This window comes from Callionymus lyra, chromosome 9 (genome assembly GCF_982586985.1).
Source record: "Callionymus lyra chromosome 9, fCalLyr1.hap1.1, whole genome shotgun sequence".
Classification (NCBI taxonomy): Eukaryota; Metazoa; Chordata; class Actinopteri; order Syngnathiformes; family Callionymidae; genus Callionymus; species Callionymus lyra.
Genome location: NC_141826.1, coordinates 9,634,001 through 9,655,469, shown reverse-complemented (window position 1 = coordinate 9,655,469; position 21,469 = coordinate 9,634,001). Strand labels below are relative to the sequence as shown.

The following is a 21,469-nucleotide window of genomic DNA, read 5'->3' as shown; positions in this document are numbered from 1 at the left end:
TCTAAACGAAATAATCATTTTAATATTTAAGTAATTTTAATTTTTAAAAAATCGTGCATTTTAATGCACCACTGTTACCTCTGCATGTTCTACATGTTACAGTGACACGTTTTTTTATATATATTTTTTTATGTATATGTCTTATATATATACAGTTCTAAGTATAAATGTTAAGCTGTTGTTCCTAATACTAGTTTAGCTTGTTGATACCAGAAGTGACCCTGAGGTGAAATGTATCTCCCCGTATCACTTTTTATTTTAAAGATTATATTTTGAAATTCTACAAAAATCCCCATTTAAATATGAAACATGTAATTTCTGAAATCAGATAACGTACATTTCTTACATCATTTTTTTCATATTGGAGTCGATATTTTGTGTACAGATTTGCAGGAAAAGGGTTTTTTTCTGGATCATTTCTCACATCAATAAATTAAAAAGCAAAGTAGAAATGCCACCGAGCGTTTTCTTTTGTCTCCATCCTCGTGGATAGAGGGAATAACCACCGGTAGGAGACTCTCGTTGAATTGATCTTCTATGGATGAAAGGATGAAATAAAGGGAAGTGTTAAAGAATTGCGGGAAATGCGCAGCGGTTGAAGTGGAGACGCGCGTAATTGTGCGCCTCATGTGGAAGTCTGTTCCAACAGCAGCCAAGGACGAGCGCGTCGAGCGAGAAAGAAGGAGGAGAGAAAGCGAGAGAAAGGAGGAGGAGGAGGAGGAGGAGGGAGGAGATGAAGGTTCTTTCACGGCTCTCGTCATTGCCATCATCGCCTCTTTGGTGAATCGGTGTGTCCTCGAAAACCGGAGCGGGATTTTTTTCTACTTCGATCACGGACCCAAACCTATGCTCGGATTTCGGCTTTTCTCGCCTTCGCCAATGCAAACGGAAATATGCAGCGAAGCCTCAGCATCCTCTACACCAGCTTACTGGGGATGTGCTTGGGTTCGAGCGCAAGTTTCCCAAGTAACATCAACATAGGTGAGCACGGAGGCGGCGGTTGGATGTCTGTGTGTCTCTGGGCTTAAACTCTTCTCTTCAACAGGAGGACTCTTCCCCACGGAGTCGCACGAATATGAGGTGTTTCGCTTCGCTCTGTCTCACCACCAGGACATCCCCAAACTGGTGCCGCAGGTGGATATGGTCAAAATGGGGAATAGTTTTTCCATGACATATGCATGTGAGTAAAACGACGTCGAAAGTGTGGCCCTCTTGTAACTGTTGCTTTTTCTCGAGCACTGCAGTCATAAACACACACGTCTGTTTTTCTAGTGAGAAAAAGATGAGTCTTTGTTGTTTTTTTTTAAATCTAGATTTGATGGTGAACCATCGTTCAGATCTCGGTGTCATCTCCTCACAGAAGCATTCCACTGTACTCTTGCTGCCACTATTCCAGCAGATCTGCCCCCCCTCAGGCTGCCTCACACCTTCTAAAATTGCTCCCCATCTCTCACTCTTGAGCAGAATGTGTTCCTTCCTGTTAACACAAAGCACAGGGGTTGTGTGACATTGTTTCCCTGACTGACGGCGTGATTATCTCCTCTTAATATCAGGTGTCTCGCTGCAGATCAAAACCCCCTAAACTCTTGCTTTTTTTATTGTGTGTGTGCAGCTTTTGTTCTGAGCTGACAGAGCCAATGGAGCTTTGAGAATGAGTCTGAGGAGACAAAAGTAGGAGCTTACACTGACTCAGTGACACATTGTATCCGCGGTTTGTTGCACTTTGGAATTCATTTTGGAAGTAAAGTGTTGTGTGCGACGGCGATCACGCAGATGAACACACAATCAGCTGCTGCTGGATGTTGATAATCGACTGTGATAGAATGGTGGCAGAAATTCAGCTTCCAGCAAGTTTATTCCCCCCCCCAAAAAAAGCTTGTTAAAATGTATGAAAATATTTGACTAGAGCTGCCTCTCCGCCGCAGAGACGAGCTGAGTTGTGTAATGAAATGTAAACACAACCAACGTGCCCCAATTAATGAGATGGTCGCCTTCTCTGGATTTGAATAGGAAGGTTGTGGATGACATACATCTGTGGGGTCTCCATGGCACCACTAATGGTGGAATCAAACCAGCAAACAGGGACAGTCGGGCTGCTTTTGTCATGATCAAGCGAGACGTTTGAGTCAAACCTTAATGGCCGTATTAAAGATAATGAGTCGAGATCAGAGCGGCTTTTATTGAAATGTATTTTGGTGTGCTTCTCATTAGCCCACATTTATGACATCACCATTATTTTCACTGTTAGGGGATCCTTTGTAATCAGACTTGTCGCTTTTATGAATGTAAAATCAATTTATTTATAATTTAATGTACATTTAAAACCGACCTTATTGGCCCAACTCGAACCAAATTGTGTATTTTTATTTACAATCCATAAAAATGAATAATATAAGATATAGAAAAAATATTATATTTAAGGTCAAAGCACAGAAAATCAGTGAGTGTAGATTAAAAAATACAAATCAAATAACATTTTATCTTTGTAACCTTTACGATCCTGATAACTGTCTCAAAATCACACGTCATATTGATTATTTTTAAGATTATTTTCAAGGTGTTTTTTTAATTTTTATTCCTTAATAGGCGCTTACTCTACACAACAATTTATTTCCTTTAAGAATTACCTTAAATAAAAAATGTTTGATTCAAAATGAACCTTAAGACAATTGATAAAGGTGTATTCAACATATTTTATTTATTTAATTGTTCTTCAATAGTGTCATTTCAACATGTATGTTACATTTTGCTCAACTGTTGCTTAATGTAAAGTCTTGCATATCGTTTTATTCACATCTTTTATGTTTTTTAAACCAATACGGTGCATTTCTGACCACAAATCCAATACTAAGGAAAGAAATGTCTGACGTATTTATCTACGTGGAGGACAGGGTGGCCTCATATTCTCTTCCTCGCTGTCATCTCACCTCAGTTGTCAGAGCCGTCCATCAAACATGACATGTATTTGGCTTCGGTTGTGTATATAAGGTAAGCAGATATGACAGCAGGATTCAAGGCAGCGGATGGAAAAGAAAGAAACACCACTTCCTGCTTGGTTCCGTCGCTCTCAAATGTTTGAGACTTGTACAGTGGGTCGCCCCGGGTGTTAAAAAAAAAAGGGTTGGAGCGTAGAAGTTGCTGCCTTCAGTCGGTCGTGTGTTTGGACATCTGGTTGGACATCTGCATGCTGTGTATGAGTGATGGCTCTAAAGTGCGGTGGGAAAGTCTTTGGGGGTCGATGAGTGTGAAAAGGGTGAATGGAGCCTTGTGCGTGAGGATGAATGAAGATCCGGATGATGCTGGTGAGCTGGCTCCTGTAACCACCACTTCCTCTTGAATGACCAGGATGTACACGAGTGTGCGCACGTTGGCAACACCAACATGTGTAAATTGGATTTAAAACTAGTGTACTTCAGTTGTATCAGTGCTTTATGAGGCGTAATATGAGTCGTGTACGTTTTTACTGGCCATCGATAATGCAGAGAGCAGTACATATGTTTACTTGATGAGTTTTTTGTATAGGATCAACAAAATATAACGGAAAATTAGTTTTGTACTTTGACTTTGGTGTTGTCTTATATACCACTGGGAAGATTTTCTACATAATGAAGATTAAAATTAAGGTTTTACAAGGGATTTTTACTGCTTCTACACAAAGCATGATTTAACTGGGTAAAGAATACATACTTTTGTAAAAGACAATAATTTCTGCACAGATGGTAATTCTACCTTTCTCTCTTTTTAGAGTCAAGTCATTTTGTGCAGTGTAGTTTAAGTATTAACATTTTTTGATTGTAGTTCTTTGAAATACTTTTTGTTATCTTCATGGTTTCTATAAATCAAAGTCGAAAAATTCTTCACCAATAACATGGACAATCACCAAAATTTAGAAGGAAAACAAGTAAAATGAACTAATATAAATACTTATTCAAATCCATGTTCAACCTTTGTCAAAATGTATTTGAAATATTTGAAATTGGTATTCCTAAATTCAAACTCTTTTTCTAATTGCCCTCATGTTGTCGGGTTGGGATTATTTTCAGATCTTTTCCTTTTTATAGTTATAGACAAAAATGTATGTCCATTTTAACCGAGCTAAAGGAGCACAGTGGTGGTTGTCTTCATCTTCGTCCAAAATGAGACACTTAATACCTCCATGGTCTGTAAAGTACATCTTGTATTGAAGCCTCAACAGATGGAATTGTTCCGGAAAACAAGTCTGTATTTTTTCTTGTTTTGAGCGGACGGTGCTAGGCTACCAGCCTAAATCTTGCACACCGACACTTGAATGAGGAAAGTTGTCAGGCAGCAGTTTTTTTCTGAACAGTTTCTAATGTCGAGGCTTTAATGCAAGAGTTTGTAGGTGTCTTTTGGGACGAAGATGAAGACAAAGACAACTGAGGTCCAGTCGCTACAATAAATGGATATTCATTGTTCCCTATAAATGTAAAAAGGAACCCTTTTCTCTGAAAATAATCCTAACCCTTGAGTCAACATAAGGGCGAGTAAAACATGATTAAAATTTGAGTCTTGGGTGAACTATCACTTTAAGGCCCGGGGGCCAAAATCTGGTCCACAGAGTCTTTTTATATGGACCGCCAGATGGATGACTCAGTTTTAAAGCCGGTTAATGTTCATGTTGGTATGGTGACTTGTTCAGAGAGCAGTGTTTAAGATAAGATAAGGAGAAAAACATGACTCAAATGCCACTGACACTTTAAATGGCCATACACCTGCTGGCTTAAGACCATGTTCTGCCCCTGGGCCGCACAATTAGTTTTTCTTCAGTAATCCATAAATATCTTTGTTAAGGTCTGGAAAAAGAAAGCCTCATACATTGTTTTCATTGTTTTGAATGTTTTAATAATTGATAATCAAGAGCGATGTTTCGAGGATCATCCAGCAGTCTCCCCTCGTACCTGTCGCCCTCTCCTCCTGCCTGCCTGCCTGGGAGTGTGTACATCTCCACATGTTAAATCCTCTCCTCATTATACATGTTATTTAGCCGGTTAAAAATAACTGGCAGAGACGTTGTGTGTGTTAGTCACTGTTTCCCTCAGTTAGATATCACATTACCATAATCTGCTATTGACTTGGTTTATAATAAGGACGTAACTGAATCACTCGCTGCTTGTGAAATCCCCTGCAGGCTCGTGCCTCTATTATCTACTCTCCTCTTTGATGTCAGTCGTGTGTGTGAGTGTGTGTGGTGTGATTCGGGCTAAGCTTCGCTTTTTTTCGGATGGTATCGGTTCTGAAAACGGCAGGAGGAAAACACCTGAACCTGAACCTTCAACGACGCCGGGATATTCCTCTCTCTCCCCGAGATTTGATTTTGTGTCCGATTCGTCCGCGGAAGAAATACACCTTCCATTAGGACTAATTACGGCCGACGCAAACCGCGATTTGTATTGTCACCGTGACAAGGGCTGCGGTGTTCCGTGGGGGTCTCTGAGGGTCTGTTAAAGGTGGCTGAGAAGGGATGTATGAGGCAGCTGTGATCAATGAACTGAGCGCTGCACAGAGGCAGACTCGACCGATCGATGAGGAGAGGAGGACCACTTTCTCCTGGGCAGGCTTGGAGGACAGATATGAATTACTGGCTGATGATGGGATGTGTGTAGGTCTGTGTCACCAGGAGTGTGCAGGTATAGGTCAAGTCCGGTGTTGGTTGAACGCTGTTGGTAAATCAACCTGTTTGTTGGTGAAGAATGAACCTGGAAAGTTAAAAATCTTTTTTTTTTTTAAGATTCATGTCCGGAAGATAAAAACTATACTGTTGATTCCCTCGATAATTTGAGTCGAAATAAACCATATAGAGTGTGTGTTTCACTAGTTTACAGGTTTATTACTTACTTAACTTATTGTCACTAGAGAAAATACAGCATGTATTTCAAAACAAAACACCTTTCAGACAGTATTAATTAATAGAACAGAAATTGAATAAGAGATTGCAGGGCAGCTGGGTAATGAATGCCTCACGGACCGGCACTGGTGCAGATCTACTTTAGAGATCTTGTGGATTTAATGTTATTGTCTTAGAACTTGTGGCTAAGAAGAACTTCCCTCCAGGCTTCCTGTCCCACCAGGAGTGTGTCAGAGTTCATCTTCTTTGTCGCGGCTGGTTTCTCCAGTTCACTCTAGGATATCATACAATACTTGTTCTAAGAACAATAGGCGACTATTTATAGCTTCATTTTTTTATTTTTCAGCCCAATCTTCTTTCGAGTAGTAATTTAATGTATCCTAAAACATGATGCGACTTTTCTACCTGGTTCTGTATCAATCGATGGAAGTGTCTGTGAGCTTAAAGTGATAGTTCACCAAAAAGTCCATTTTTTTTACCTACCCTCACGTCGACTAAGGGTTGGGATTCTTTTCAGAATAATTGGTTCTTTTTATAGAGTTATAGACAAACATGTATGTACATTTTAATGTAGAGACTGGAGCTCAAATTTGCCTTCCAAAAAAACACATTTACGCAGTATCTCTAAGCTGCTCGTCTGTGATGTTCCACTAGTTGTCACGAGACAAGAGAATTTGTCCCGGAAACACTCAAGCTGTGTCCCGAATCGCTCACTTCTTCGAGTGCACTGGTTTATAGTACACATTAAGATACTTTGCCAGTGTGCAACAGGATACTACTGTCTCAAATCAAACACTGCCGCTACACACTTACCGCAAATAACTCGACAGCTTCTTCTTCTACACCTTTTTTTTAAACGCTGATCACAACCGGAAGTTGGAACACTATCGCAGGCACTTGATAGCAATTTTTGCCGTTTGAAACAAATTATTAAGTTGTGTTTCATTGTGTTATTATTGTTGTTGTGTTGTTTTGTGGTAAAATTAGTGTTTTCTTGAGACATTTACGCCGGTTTCTGCTCCGATGACACGTCGGCAGTGACGTAGCTTTCGTCTAGCGCAGGGGTGGGCAAACTCGGTCCTCAAGGGCCGCAGGGTGTGCAGGTTTTTGTTCCAACCGATCAAGCATGCGTATTCTAACCAATGAGGTTTCAGACGAAACAAGCAACACCTGACTGACAATCAACTGATTACACTCCTTAGACACCTGATTGGTCAAAATGTGTCCTTGATCGGTTGGAACAAAAACCAGGACACTCTGCGGCCCTCGAGGACCGAGTTTGCCCACCCCTGGTCTAGCGCAATCTATGTCACTAAGATGGCGGTCGTTGAGGGTGGAAAGTGTCCATCGATTCACACTCAATATGGCCACTTGAGTGCGTCAATTTAATGCTCATTGCGCACTACATTTTGGTACACTGCTTATTGGGACGCACTCAAAATACTAAGTGTAAGTGCAGAAGTGCGCAGTTTGGAACACAGCACATGTTTCTAGCAGAAGTTTTAAGATAACATGATTTACAAACAGGAAGTACTCCGGGGAAATATAACAAGCACTTCAAGTAGACGTAGTTAAGACAGTAGCCTGGAAGAACTAGCCTTTAAGCTTCTGCTACAAATGAGTGTAAAATATAGACTTGTTTAAGCTTTTCACGGAACATTTCCTCTTGTCAAGGTATAGCAACAAGAACAAGATTACAGACAAGGTGTTTCAATGTCTTTTTTGAACGGTAATTTTGAGACCAAGTCGCTGCATTAAAAGGAAAATACAGGTTTGTCTAAACACTTAAAAAGATCACATTACTCTGAAAATGATCCAAACCCTTAGTCGCCATGAGGGTGAGTAGAAAATTAGTGAAGTTTGGAATTTGGGTGAACTATCGCTTGAATTACCCGACATTGTCAGGTTTTTTTTATAGAGCATATACAGAGAACTGAACTGTTTAAATTTCAGGAAGAGATTCACTGAGTCACACCTAACTTAAAAAGGTGCTAGTGTAATTTTTCGGCTAATAGTGACAAATGACACAGTGGTTTCCTAGAGCTAAAAAAGGCCAAAGAAATGTCGAGTAATTGCGACTTTTAAAAAGCTGTAACTTGCCTAATATGAGCTACAGAGCACTTACTTAGTTTAAATCCTAGATGTGTCCAGTACATGTCTGCCTGAAGTATACACTCTATTCTAGTATTACGTCATTAAGGATACAAGGGGCATCTGTTGGTATCACTCTTTGACTCGAGTTGAAACTATCAACTGCTGAACCAAATATTAGCCACACAAGTCTGTCTGGGTATGATAATGCGGGGACCAAAGCCTGTCCAAAAAGATGTTTAAGCTTTTTTTTGACACCCTCTCATCCCAATGGCATCATAACCCAATTTAATGACTTGATGTATCATTTTGGATATACAATTGTATCCAAACCTGGCAAGTGTACCACATCCTTTTCTGTGATTTTAAATGGATGTTGACTTCTTAAGGACGAAACCAGTCACGGCAGTTCATAAAAATTGATTTTGAAAGCTTCCAATGTATCCAATGGTGACTCTTGATATTTTGTGGGCCACAAGCAAGTATTTTTAAAGTTGTTAAGGAGCCCTTAATATGACTTCAGTGACTGAAATTAGCATAATTATGAACAATGGGGACCACGGCTGTGATACCTCAGAGGGTATTGGTTAAGTTGTCGGGGTTAACTTGTTTAGCATGACAACGTCAGAACTAAGAGTAATGTTAATCTTACCTATCATCTATACTTGAACCATCCTGGTCATCATGGTCGAGAAATTCCAGACCTTCCTACGACAATGAGAGGTAGAAGATCAACCAACCGGCTTCTTGCTAATATCAAAGTAGAAGAGAAGTCAGACTCACTAACACATAGGTTGATACAAGTGTTATTATGCTGAGCAACGATTATGTTTTTAAACTCTCCATATTTGTTTTTATTGATGACATAATTTACTAGCTTAAACAAAGCTTGCCTCGGTATGAAAAATACATACAAAACAAACAACAAAAACAGGGGAAGAGGAGAAGAGAGTAGTAAGTAATCGGTAGTAGAGTAGTAGGTAATCTTAAAGTAGTTAAGAAGTCAGTAACCTACCTTATAGTTTGAAGAGTTTGTTGAGCAGTTCAAGAGTCTATAAGACATTAACATCAGACGGACACACTCACATAAAACCATAGACAAGCAGACACTATTTTAGATATAGTGCGACGTAATAGACGGCAGCTACATCCCCTTCTCTGGCTAACAGACTACAAAATAACATGGCCGCCGGAAAAAAACTACAAATTCCAGGTCATGCCCGGAATCAGAACCACCAAGTGTGTTTAATAAAGCCTCATTCAGTGACCATGAAGGAGAGTGATGGAGAGAAAATGGAAGGCAGAGAGTTGAAAAAAACAAACTTGTTTTGTGTCGAATTAGAGAATCCTTTTTGTTAATCTAAGAAGATTCATTTTTTGTTGATCAAGAACAAGCTCTCTTTTATTTTCTTCACTGCACTGCAACCTGGACTTGAGTCTCTCGTGAGATCCCTATAGATCATGAGGTTAGTCTCAAGAATTGTTGAAAAGATTATTGTCTTGAGGATTTTAGTGAATACCTAGAAATAAGATATAAGATATTTAAACTTAAGATAAATGGATGAAAACACTAAGATTTTGGGTTTATTTCAGTAAAGTTTCATCTCGAGTCAAACCTTTTGAAGGATGTTATTGTCATGCGTGGGTCTGGTGCTGAAGTTTCTTCCTCCGGCTCAGGTCTTTCCCTTCATGTACTCTTTTGTTCAACCTACAAAAAAAAAGAAAAGAAAACAGGAATCACCGTGAGTGACGTTCGACTGATATTCTGCGGTCACGAACCCGCGCATGTACGCACACAATCTCTAACAAGAGCGGCAGCAGATGCGTTTAATGTATTATTCAATGCGGCGCATTCAAAGCGATCACTCTGTGGAGTTATCAGCATAAATATGTAATAATAACCCCGAGAAGAAACGGAGAATATAACTGGCACTGTTAAGAAGTATGAAGCTCCAATATATTCCGTTAGATCTGTGAAGAAAAGTTAGGGGAAAAAAACAGGGTTTTGTTTTTTTGGGTGTGCACTCATTTTCTTAGCAGGTTTCCACCTTGAGGGACAAACAACACCCCAGAAAGTCAAGTGTCAGCTGGGGTGAACGTGTTAAGTTGGAGGGGGATGGTGGGGGTTCAAGCATGCTGGCGGGTGTCAACCAATCTCCTGGGTGTTTTATTTTATAGTGCCGTCATGGTGTCAGTTATTGAGGGTCCACGGCGCAGGTTCAGAGGATCACCGACCGCTAGAGTAAGATCTGGAAAAAAATAAAATAAACGCTCAAGTGGCGGTTTGAAATCCCCTGCTGACCGCTTTTGGACGGAGCGACAAGATTTTGGAGCGAGGCAAGGAAACACAAACTGACGATGGCTCTCTAGAGGCCAGAGTCTGGCAGGTGCTTGGTTGATGAATGAGACGAGCCGAGAATCTTCTTTTCTTTTTCGTTTTTTTTTTTTTTTTTTCGTTTTTCCTCCGAGTCCGGGCTCGGTGAATGGCCCACAGCAATCAATGTAGATCAGCCAAAACTAGTCCCCGAGCTGGAGGGTGATGGAGTGGAGGAGGAAAAAGGGGGCCGAGTTCATTTCATGAGATGTGTGTGTGTGTGTGTGTGTGTGTGTGTGTGTGTGTGTGTGTGTGTGTGTGTGTGTGTGTGTGTGTGTGTGTGTGGGACTCGTTTTCTCGAGCAGCGACAGTAGGAATGTTCATGTGGCGGAGGGCGGACGGAAGGAAGTCATTGTTTGGACTCATCTCTTATCATGAAGTAGAAAGTATTTTTTATTTTTTTAATATTTGACTAAGTTTAGAACAAAGTTAGCACTCAAGATGGCGCCCATTGGACGGCTGCCTTTACAGCAGCTCTGAAGAGTTTTTGGAGTTTTCTACCTTTTTCTTTTTCTTACTTCTTTTATTCCATTTGTTGAAAAGCTAACCTTCAGTTACGATTTTTTTTAGCTTCTTAATGGCAGTTTGCTCACTTTAATTTTGTAAATAAAAATGTTTCCGCCTTTACAATAAATAGTTTAGTTTTATTGCTAAATATTTACATTTTTTGTTATTATAATAGTAATAGCAGCTGTAATAGTTAACAATACATTAAGCAATATTCATACAGAATATTTAAGACGAAAAAATAAATATTTATCCTGATACTAATATTATTTGTAAACTATTACAATTGCAGAGACTATTTTCTTCCTTTTCTGTATATTGACTCTAAAAAAGTTCAATTATTATTTTAAATCTTCAATATATATTTTTTTCCCCCTTATTAATTTAAAATAAAGTTATATTAAAGGTACATATGGAAACATAATCTTATTATATTCACTTTTTTGCAGCAAAAATCCTGAATGCTAGTAGTGATCGTTCACAACTATGTTTTCTAATAGTGATGATAAATGTTATTTATATATTTGCAAGGAAGTATCGAGGCAGAGATGTGAGTATAAACGTCTGGTTCTTCTGTTGCTGCAGCTTCACGGATGGAATAACATTGAGATGGACCTGGTCAGATTGACATTAAGTTTTTCAACTTTCTCAATTAAAGGTTTCATATGTTGAAGGTCAGGGATTGTAAACATGAAGGTCATCTTGTAGAGACATCAATCAATCATTCTCTGCATCGGAGTAAAAGAAATCCGCGGCCCTCGGAGCCGCCCCCGCAGAGATCATCGGCGAGCAAGGTTAGCAATTAGAAGATGTCTGGAGATGCAAGGCGGGATTTGAGTTGCGGGGATGACTCCCAGATGATGGCAGCTGTCATGTTTTCGCTTCAAAAACACAAGTTAAGCTCCTCTTTTGTCAAGCGCCACATCTCCGGAGTGTCTGCGTACCTTAATGAGAAACAACATCCACCAGCGTTTTCAACAGAGTGACAAAGTGCAACCAGCTCCGCTGTGACAGCGCGTCGCTGTTGTCAGGGCGGGCGCTCGCCGCTTCAAATGACTGCTGTGCTGTAAGAAGAATCTGTTCTCATGTTTTCAATCATGTTCAATAATCCATTTATTTATATATATATATATATATATCAGAATATACGACATGGAGTTGACGGGATGAGCAGTGTTGCAAGACAATCCTTCAAAACTTGAGATATATTGATGGAAAAAGTACAAAAATATAAACTATTTTATGAGGAAATTTTACTTCCTATAAAAAGTGGATCATTTTAAATTATTAAGAGTTTATTTGCATTGTTTAATACATTTTTTAAACAGGCTTTAAAGGAACTTTCTTGTGTAGAAGACAGTGTAAGTGTATTTTTATATGAAAAAATCCCATAAAATGCTTGACAAATCTTTTGTAACTCTACGTGTAGCACAAGTCTTTCCCGTGGATATACAATATAAGTACCGTATAAGTACTATTCTTAAAATGAACTAAGTTGGGTAATAAGTTTAGAAATTACTTAATTACTGTAATTTTAAAACATCTAATTCCATTTTTTTTCGTGTGGAAAAACTCACATTTTCACTTTTTTTCAACGATTGACATAGACTAGTAGGTTTTATTATTGTTTATAAACCTTAGTCAAAACCTATTTAACCAATTAAAAATGGATTTTATTAAGAACTAGTTTTAAAACCATATTTTATTATTATAATTGTATAATTACATTTTAATTGAAAAGTCTATATCTTGTGGTTTCTCAAGTTTAAATGAATGGAAGCATTTTAAAATGTGGTTCTAGTTTAAATCACGGAGAAGATAATATGATTAATATTTGAAATGAAACTCTGATAGCGATCGAGGCTTCGTCTCGCCAGTGTCTTTCATAAGTGTTGATGTCGATTAGTCAGGCTGAAGGTGTGAAAGATAAATGTGCAATAATGAATTGGCTGCGACGGAATTTCCGCTCTTCGCTAAAGCTGAAGAAATTCAAGCTCAATTTTTTTGCTTAAGACAAACGTCCTTCAAACTACTAACTCAAAGTGGAGGAGCTGAACGTTCAGGAGTTGAATCATCTATTTCTTCTTAAAGGAATCTTTTCACTCAAGATCTGTATCTGAAACTATAAGCTTTTACTCAGGAAATTAAAGTGATTTCGTAATATAAGTGGACTACTTCACGAGGGAAGGAAAGGAAGTATTTTATTTTGACATTGGAGCAGTTTGTGACCATCTTTGAACCTATGATTGACTTTTAAAGAAACAGTGTCTTTGTAATAGTCTACGTAAAACCATGGTTAAGTCAGAAATCATGTTTTTTTTAAATATAAATTGTATTTTTACTTGCACATAACAGAGTTTAGTATGCAGGCATCATTTCAACAATAAGCATAGAAGTACATTAAAAACAAACAGCTATCTATCTGGGATTTTTCCGACATGGAGACATTGTCCTTTTAAAAGTACATTCATATTATTTATATTTATCAGCTCTTAAACATGCTTGAGGTCATTAAACAGATTTTCTATTGACAGTTCTGATCCTTCAAATACTTGTATTTCTAACATTTTTTAGAGCCTTTGAAGTAATATCTAAGGCTTTTATTATTTTAAGTCTCAATTTTTGTGGTTGATTGCTTATACTGTATACAATGTATATTCAAACATTTTTCTCGGAAATTATATGTGCAAATGATAGATAAAATAATATAAAATACAACTATTTATTAAGTTTTTATTTTATTGTATTTTGTCATTATTCAAAATGTTTGTATTACATTTAAATGAAAAAATAAACAACATTTTTGCCATACATCACATATCATTTCTACCTAAATAATGTACGTGTTGCTGTGTCTCTGGTATCTTTTAGGAAGTTTTTAATCTCCTCGATCCAAACTTAAATCCCGGCTCATCAATTCGCCTCATGCCCGCCGTCGACCATCCCTCATCCCAGCGGCTCAGTTGGAATTTGTGCTGGACAATTGCTAATTTATCCAGCGGTCCCCTCATGCATTAGCATGCGGCGGGCGTTCCTCCTCCTCCTGATCCTTCGCATCTACCTCCATCACATCCTCGGTTCCCAGAAATGAAAGTGGGCGACCGCCGCCCCCCCCACACACCCCTGCACCTGTCCACACTGATGCGCAGATGGGCAGATAATTGCGAAGGGATGACTGTTAAAGAGATAATTGGTATTTCTCTGCCCCCCTGACAGGATTCAGCCCGGGCTGGGTTTCTGACCCGCTGCCCAGGTAAGTATTTATTCAGCAGGTGGCAGGATTCTGCTGAAAAGCAGATTGCAAATGTGGCGAGGAGCTGGGAGGAGACAATAGCCTCAGTGTGAGTAGGGGTGAGGCGCAGAGAGAGGGAGAGAGGGGGGACGTCGGGAGCTGAGGGGAGCGTTCTCACACCCTCCATTACCCATTTAATGAGGCAACGCGCTGCCATTGTTTTATTACTTAGAGGAAATGGAAGAAATCTGGGTTTCACTGTGTGATCCCCGTGTTTCCCGCTGCTCTGCTGGCATCTGTTCTTTTTGTTTGACACTCTCCCGCGATCATGTCTGCTCGCACACCACCAGATCGTTCTTCCCTTTTCTTTTTGGGTTTATGCAACAGGATCACTCTTGTTTAGTTTCCACCTCTACAGATGAGACGACCGGCGCCTGTTGCATAATTGTTAGCTTGACCTAGATATGATTACTAGACCTAAATAAACATTTATTTTTCGCTCTTTATGATTGTATTGTTTTAATTTAATTTCTCCTTATTTAACACACAGTGTATCTTTATTTTACTACTTTATTTACTTTAGTTTGTTTCTTACTATAATTACTTACTTATGATCATTTCAATCTTATAATTTTAAGTGTATTAAAAGCCTTTCACTTCCATGACATCCACTTCTACCTGCTCATGTACTGACATTTTCACCAAAATATATTTTTGTATCTCAATTCAGCTCGCTAGTTTAATTTATTTTTAATTTTAAACGATAGCTAAAGTGTTACGACCACTATGGTCCTAAGAAGAACATCAACATTTATTTTTCGTTAAATTCAAATCACTTTTCTCCTCATCTAACACACATGTCCTCCTTTCACTACTTTTTTAAATAATTGTCTTATATTGGTTAACTATTGCATAGTTGTACATATCTATGTCCTATTTTACGTCTAATTTAATGTTATTTTGTCTTAACTTAAGGCTTGATATGTCATTCTTTGTTGATAAAGTTTCACGTATTTAAAAACGTTTTTTTCCGTATCATTAAGACTAGTTTTGAAATTAACAAAATTAGCTTAAATAACACAAGTCAACCTTATTTAATATGTATTAAGTATGGTTCAAATTAATTCTAAATTGGACATGTTTGACCTCTCTTTGACTTTTACCTTGACCTGATTTGACCTCTCCACTAAAACCATGCTAATTTTCAAACTATTGTGTCAAGTGGTTTGGGAGTCAATAAGACTTAAGGATATATTTGATTTTCTAAAGTTTTCTCCACCATAACAGCTGTATTTTAATGTAGCTCAATATGAGTAAAAATTGCATACAGTTTATCTTGTTTAACACCAAAATAGAATGTTAATAATTATTGTATCACTATTTTTTTAACATTTTAAATAATCATTTATTTCCATAAAATGGGTGATTATCTCAGTATGTTACATATTTTCCTTGTTTTAATTTAAATTCCAATTTCCAAGTTACATTTCAAGTTTGAACTTAGATATTTAAAAAATCTAAATACGTATTTAAGCTCTTAATGACTATTTTATCTTCATCTTGATCTTAAATGTTTCACCTCAATCTTCTGATTGAACTTCCTCACGGTGCCTTTTTTTTCTCCTCTTTTCTTGTTCCTACGTTTTCTGCCTCATTGCCAGCGGTGACGTGAACACGGTTTCATTGCTCGTTCTCAGGCGATACATCTCTCTGGAGCTTGAAAAGCTTCAGGGGTTTCAACCAGAGACCAGCGAACACACCTCTGTGGAGCGCAACAGTCGGTCAGGCGTAGATGTTCTCCTGGGAACGTCTTCCCTGAATAATTCCCAAAAGCTCTTTTGCTGGTATTCTATCAAATCACGCTCTGTTTACAACATCGGGCCACAGCTACCAGGAGTCTAGCATCACCATTTTACTCTTTTATGTCTGTAATCACATTTAAAATCTCATACCGAGGGAAAAAAAAAGGTGCCATTATCGCATTAATAGCCGACAGCTGCGTTACCATAGCAACAGATGCTGGCTTCATTTTAAATCAATAATTATCATCTCAATCTTATTTTTCAAGTGTATGAAAAGCATTTCACTTCCATACCATTTCGCTCCTGGCCTTCTCATGGAACGACTATATTACCAAGATATATTTTCATAAAAATACTACCACTGAAAACAGTGGATTTCTGTAGATTAAATCTTGTTTACCATAACAACACCCACTCTGTTGTGACTGTTCAAGCATTGAGGTTTCTCACAGCGTGTCATCCATCCAGGAAGTCTCCAACTCCAAGGGGCTCGTTGTATAAACAAAGCAGGGTGTGATTACAGCTAACTGGAGGAGGAGTGAAGCCATTATTACATCATAATGGGCTTCACCCTCATAACCTCTCGTTCGCTGAGATTTCAGACGGGGGAGAACTTTTTAAGTATAAGTTCAAAACATGGTCATGATGAGAGACTTACTGCATCTTGGAGAGGAAGACTTCAACATTTGAAACATGTGAGTGAGTCAGGAGAGCTGGGGTTTGAAATTAGTTGTCCTTTAAGTTGTGATTTTATTCAATATTGTGAAATATTTAAGCCATTTTATGCAACAAACAATCTAATGCAAAAAAATGAAGCCCAGACTGCTTTGAAATCACAAATAAAGTTAAATAAGCAGCAGTTGTTATTTTGTTATCCAATTTTAATACATTTCTTTTAGAAATATACTATAAAAATGCTTTATAAAACAAGTCCCCACTCCAAAAAGAAGTATTGTAAGAATAAAAAGGGGAAGAGGGTCTTAAAACAAACATATTTATTTAATTAAATTAGTTAAATAATACAATAGTTGGACATTAGAAACATTTATACATGATAATTAAAAATTTATCGTGTCACAGTTTTACTGCGACTTCATAAGACTGAATTAGGTGCAGTTGTGTTTAATATTTTGGACCCTAGTTACATCACCGTCTTCTGGTCCAGAAGGTGAAAATGAATTGATTGTGTCATGTTTATCTTTTAAAGGTGTAGTTCAGATTCAACCCAAATACAGAGGCTTTGGAGTATTTGGGATTTTTTTCTTTGTAGGAAGGGTTCAACAGGGAAAATGTAAATGTTTTTCTTTATTTGACTTCAGTGTAAAACTGACTGTATTTGTTTGTGTTAAGAAACCCAACAACTGGCCCTGATTTCAATCCTTCCGCTGAGTCATCCCCGTCCAAAAACCCCTTCGCTAGTGTCGTGTTTGGGTCTCGTGAGTCTCTGTCCTCGGCTCATTGGGAGATCGTTTGCACAGTGTGAGTCACGCTGCGTTTCAGGGCTCAAGTCCTGGTACCAGCACCCGAGGGAGTCTTCACACGCTGTGTGTGGAGCCACCCTGGACTCCTTTTGTTTTGGCCTATTATTAACTTGGCTGATTAGCCCCCTGGATGACGGATGGTTCCGGAGGGAGGACAAGAGTTTTTATTACACACATGATTTGCTTGTTATGAGCCATGGGTGGCTGAGCGGAGGACGGATGTGTCCAGTGTCTCGTTGAGCTTATCGCCCTTTAAAGTGCTCCAAGGTTGATGGAGTGCCCCCTCGACCTTGTGGAGGTGGTTTCTGTTACTCACTGATGTGACTTTCCGTCATCAAAAACCTCCTTTTTTATGAACTGTCGAGACATGACTCCACGGTTTGTAATCGAAAGCTCTCTTGTCTGTCGTAGAAGGATTTTGAAATTTATGATTATTTTAAAACGTCTTTAGATTGGGTTTTTAAAGTGCATACGTATATGGGATTTTATCAAAAATTATATTTATACAAAGTTAATAATCAAGTGTGTCAAACTAGGAAGCACATTTGTTTTTCCATAGAGTGAGTAGCTCCGTCATCTGGAAGAGACTCAAAGTAATGTCATTGTCAAACGCAGTACAGGTGTATTCTGGGCAGAACCAGTACTCACAGCAATGTTTCTTAGTAACATGGTAAACTTACTCAAGAGCTGGACCATATTTTAAGGGCATCTGCACCCAAACCTAGGGTGAGTGTTGGATTGTTTTTTTTCATATGTGCTGCATTGTTTTTCCATTGACCCATTCTTTTACTGAAGGATAAAATGGTGGTAATTCGCAGGATAATATCACATTTACGGCTTGGTATTGATCAAAGATTTTTGATACAAGTACTGCTACTTCAATACCGGTTCTTGAATGATATTTTTCAATACCAAATTAATTAAATAAATTCTAACGAAAGTAAATCGACATTTCACACAGTACATGGCACATATCGCTTGAGTTTAATATTTCCGCTTTGGTAAATTTCCACTGCAAGCTCTTTTCTTCATAAATAACAACAATTGCTAACAAGTGACAAATCACTGCCTATTCACTGCCTTTGTCAATTATCAGTTTTTCTTCAGAAAACACAAATTAAAGTTTTGACGAAGCCTGGGTAACAAAACCTGGCACTAAAGACGCAGCATATTTCGATACTTGGTCTTTGCCACAAAACTGAATACAGGCATAACAATAGATTATATTGTGATATATTTGAATACTGTACGAACAACAATATACAGTACTTTTTAGTACTGTCTGAGTACTTGACTCTGGTGTTACAGAATTTAGAGACCACATGACTCTTAAAGAAGTCAGAACTGCTTTCACGTGTTTGGAAACTTTTAAAAGCTGCTGGGGTCGACTGTATCCTCTCATCCTCAGTCATCGCCGGAATCTCAACGGATTTGATTGTTACACCCAGAAACACAGTGGGTATTTGCATTTTAAGGGCTAATTAAAAAATAATTCGAATTATTTATCTTAAAGACACTTTATAGAACTGTAAAACCAACCAAAAATTGAAAGCCCATTAAACAGTACATCGCTTGCAAATATCGATGGAGTATTTTGTCAAAGAATATTGCAAAATATTGCCATTTCAATATTTTCTAAAACCACCAGTCTCTTTTCATTCAAATAGCGTTTTTATTAGAGTCTAAAACGTCAAGCACAAAGTTAAGATGTCGACTGCTACAAATATTCTTTAATAGTTTAATCCATAACTATGCTTTCATTCAAAGACTCTGGTTCGTGTTCCACATGTGAAATCCGTTGGTTTATCAAACTTGCATATGCTGTAATCCAAACCAATAAAGATAAGCTTGTGAATTGTAAATACGTACATATAAAGCCTCACACTGGGGAGTAAAGGTGACACCATATTCTTGCCGCAGCTCTGGGAATTAATCTTGACTGTATGACGGAGGTGGGAATCTTTGTTGACGCCGTGGTGGAGGGAAGCAGCTCCGGATTTAGACGCCTCCATCTCCGAGTCCGGTGGTAAAATCCATGGAAATAACAGGATTATATACCATGAGGAAATATTCCAGAAGCGATTAATATTCAGCAGCGGCCTGTATATCCTTGTCTCACCAATCAGCCGAGCTTCAGGGACTCTTTAATAAGACCTGTTGTATGAATAAATAATAACCTTCCAATCAGTGGCAAACCTCCAGCTGAACTTCGCTCTCTGTCACCGCGTTTCTCTCTGTGTTCTGGCCTCAGAAGTGCCGAGAGAAAACAACGCTGGCGTCCCCGGGAGACGAGGGTAGGATGTTTCCTGAAGATTCTAAATCTTCTATACAGTGAGATGTATCGAATTACGTCCTTCTGAGGATTCCCCGATTCACTTTGTTTCCTGACTTCTCCGGTGAAATTGAAGACACATTTTTTTTATTTTATATTAATAATAACACCGACTGGCCTGTTGTATAATTCATCGTGCACGTATTGATTAGTTTGTGTTGAGAAAATGAAAATCCAAACCCTTGTTTAAATGTATAGATATTGATCTTTAGGCGGTAAGGCAGTGTCTACTCAATTATATTTTATTTATGAAGTTCACTTCCCTGACGTGTCCAGAAGATACAGTGAAGGATAAGTAAGTGTTAAGATAAGATACCAGGGACCTTTTATTAAAAATGCAAATTATTCAGAAAGGTTCGGACGGAAACATTGATATATTTTTGGGGGTTCTGCTGTTTTTTAATGAAAGCTGACATCTTTAGTTCTCTGCTTGATTTCTACCATAAGAGTTCTATGATTCAATTTTAGTCGTGTTCTGGGTTTCCATCTGGCTCCAGGAAGGTTTTGAAGGTTTCATCATTTACTTATATGGTTCCTAACTGCTGCTGCTCATGTTACTAGCTACGGTTCACATAAAAAAAAAAAAAAAATTCAAAACATAACCTTATAAAACACCATGCAATTTAATCATCAAAACAAACAAACAAAAAAAGGATCAGAATTTCAGAACCACAGTGGTGGACAGCTCCCACTAAGAGTTTCTCTTGAAGCTTCTTTGGCTTAATCTTAAGGTTCTGCTTGTCTGTAGAGCCTGGAAAACACCTGTATCTTATCTCTCCTTCTCAGCCGAAACCTTCTTTACCTCCTTAAGAATAATCCAATCTGGTAAACCTGGCCACTAAGCAACTCTTTAGTATAGTCTTGTTGCCAAATATTGATTAAAGATGTACTTTAAACAATGTAGCTTTCTTCTTTGAAGCAACAGAATCAATGCCATTCAGCAAGATCCCTATCATTTAATTACAAATTCAATTCCCAAATAGAAGTTTGACCCTCATTCACGGTACTTTCTAAACAGTTCATGAATCGTATTAATTCCTAAATTACAATCTTAGTGTGTTTAATGGTGAGTGGGCCTAACACAATCACTTGGCAGGCCAAATTTTGCCCCTGTGCCTTGAGTTTGATGTTTTCTTTCAGTATACTTCCTTTTGCAGTTAAAGATATTTAACATAAATACGGTTTAATTGCCAACAAGCCTCTTTAAGAAGGTTCCACTAGCATTAGTTGACTCTTAAATTAAATACTTTATGGGATTTTTTTTCAAGGTATATAATCGCTTTTCACAATCATAGACATTCATGAGTCTTGGTCCTTTTGTCGAATATGTGCCACAGTGTCGCTCATCTCCTAAAACATTTCACCGTCATCAAAGAGTCTGTGCCCGTCGGTGAAACCCTCGAGCAAGCGTTCCTATCATTGCAAGTTGGGATGAAGCGGCGACTGTCACAAACACGTCCTCCTTGTGCAGCCGGCGCAGACACTTCTGTCGTTTGGAATTTAGCTCATGCTAAGCAGAGCAACAGCTGCCGGGCACAGGAAACGGAGCAGGGACGATGTCGGGCGGGTGAGTGCTTTCTGACAGCAGCTCCTGTTGTGCGATTATCAATTCAATTCTCCTTCCTGCAGCCACGAAAAACCAAAATCTGCTCCGTTAATTCAACTTAACATTTTGAACACTTTCCTGAAGGTTTCCTCCAAAACCCTCGCAGTGGTTCAGGCCAAGACGGTTTAGCAAACTCGCTCCTTGCTTCAGGGAATACATGATTATGACAAAACGTCTC

General features: G+C 38.5%; 1 protein-coding gene across 3 annotated transcripts in view; it reads left to right on the top strand.

The window, feature by feature from the left end:
* The first annotated feature begins 735 nt into the window (after positions 1–735).
* Positions 736–21,469, top strand: part of gria1a (glutamate receptor, ionotropic, AMPA 1a) — a 92,220-nt gene continuing 71,486 nt past the window's right edge. For all 3 annotated transcript variants that reach the window (XM_087799626.1, XM_087799624.1, XM_087799625.1), the window contains exons 1-2: positions 736–981; positions 1,046–1,180. In XM_087799626.1, coding sequence (XP_087655752.1) covers positions 894–981; positions 1,046–1,180 — 223 coding nt within the window. In that variant the 5' untranslated portion in view covers positions 736–893. The remainder of the gene's footprint in view (positions 982–1,045; positions 1,181–21,469) is intronic.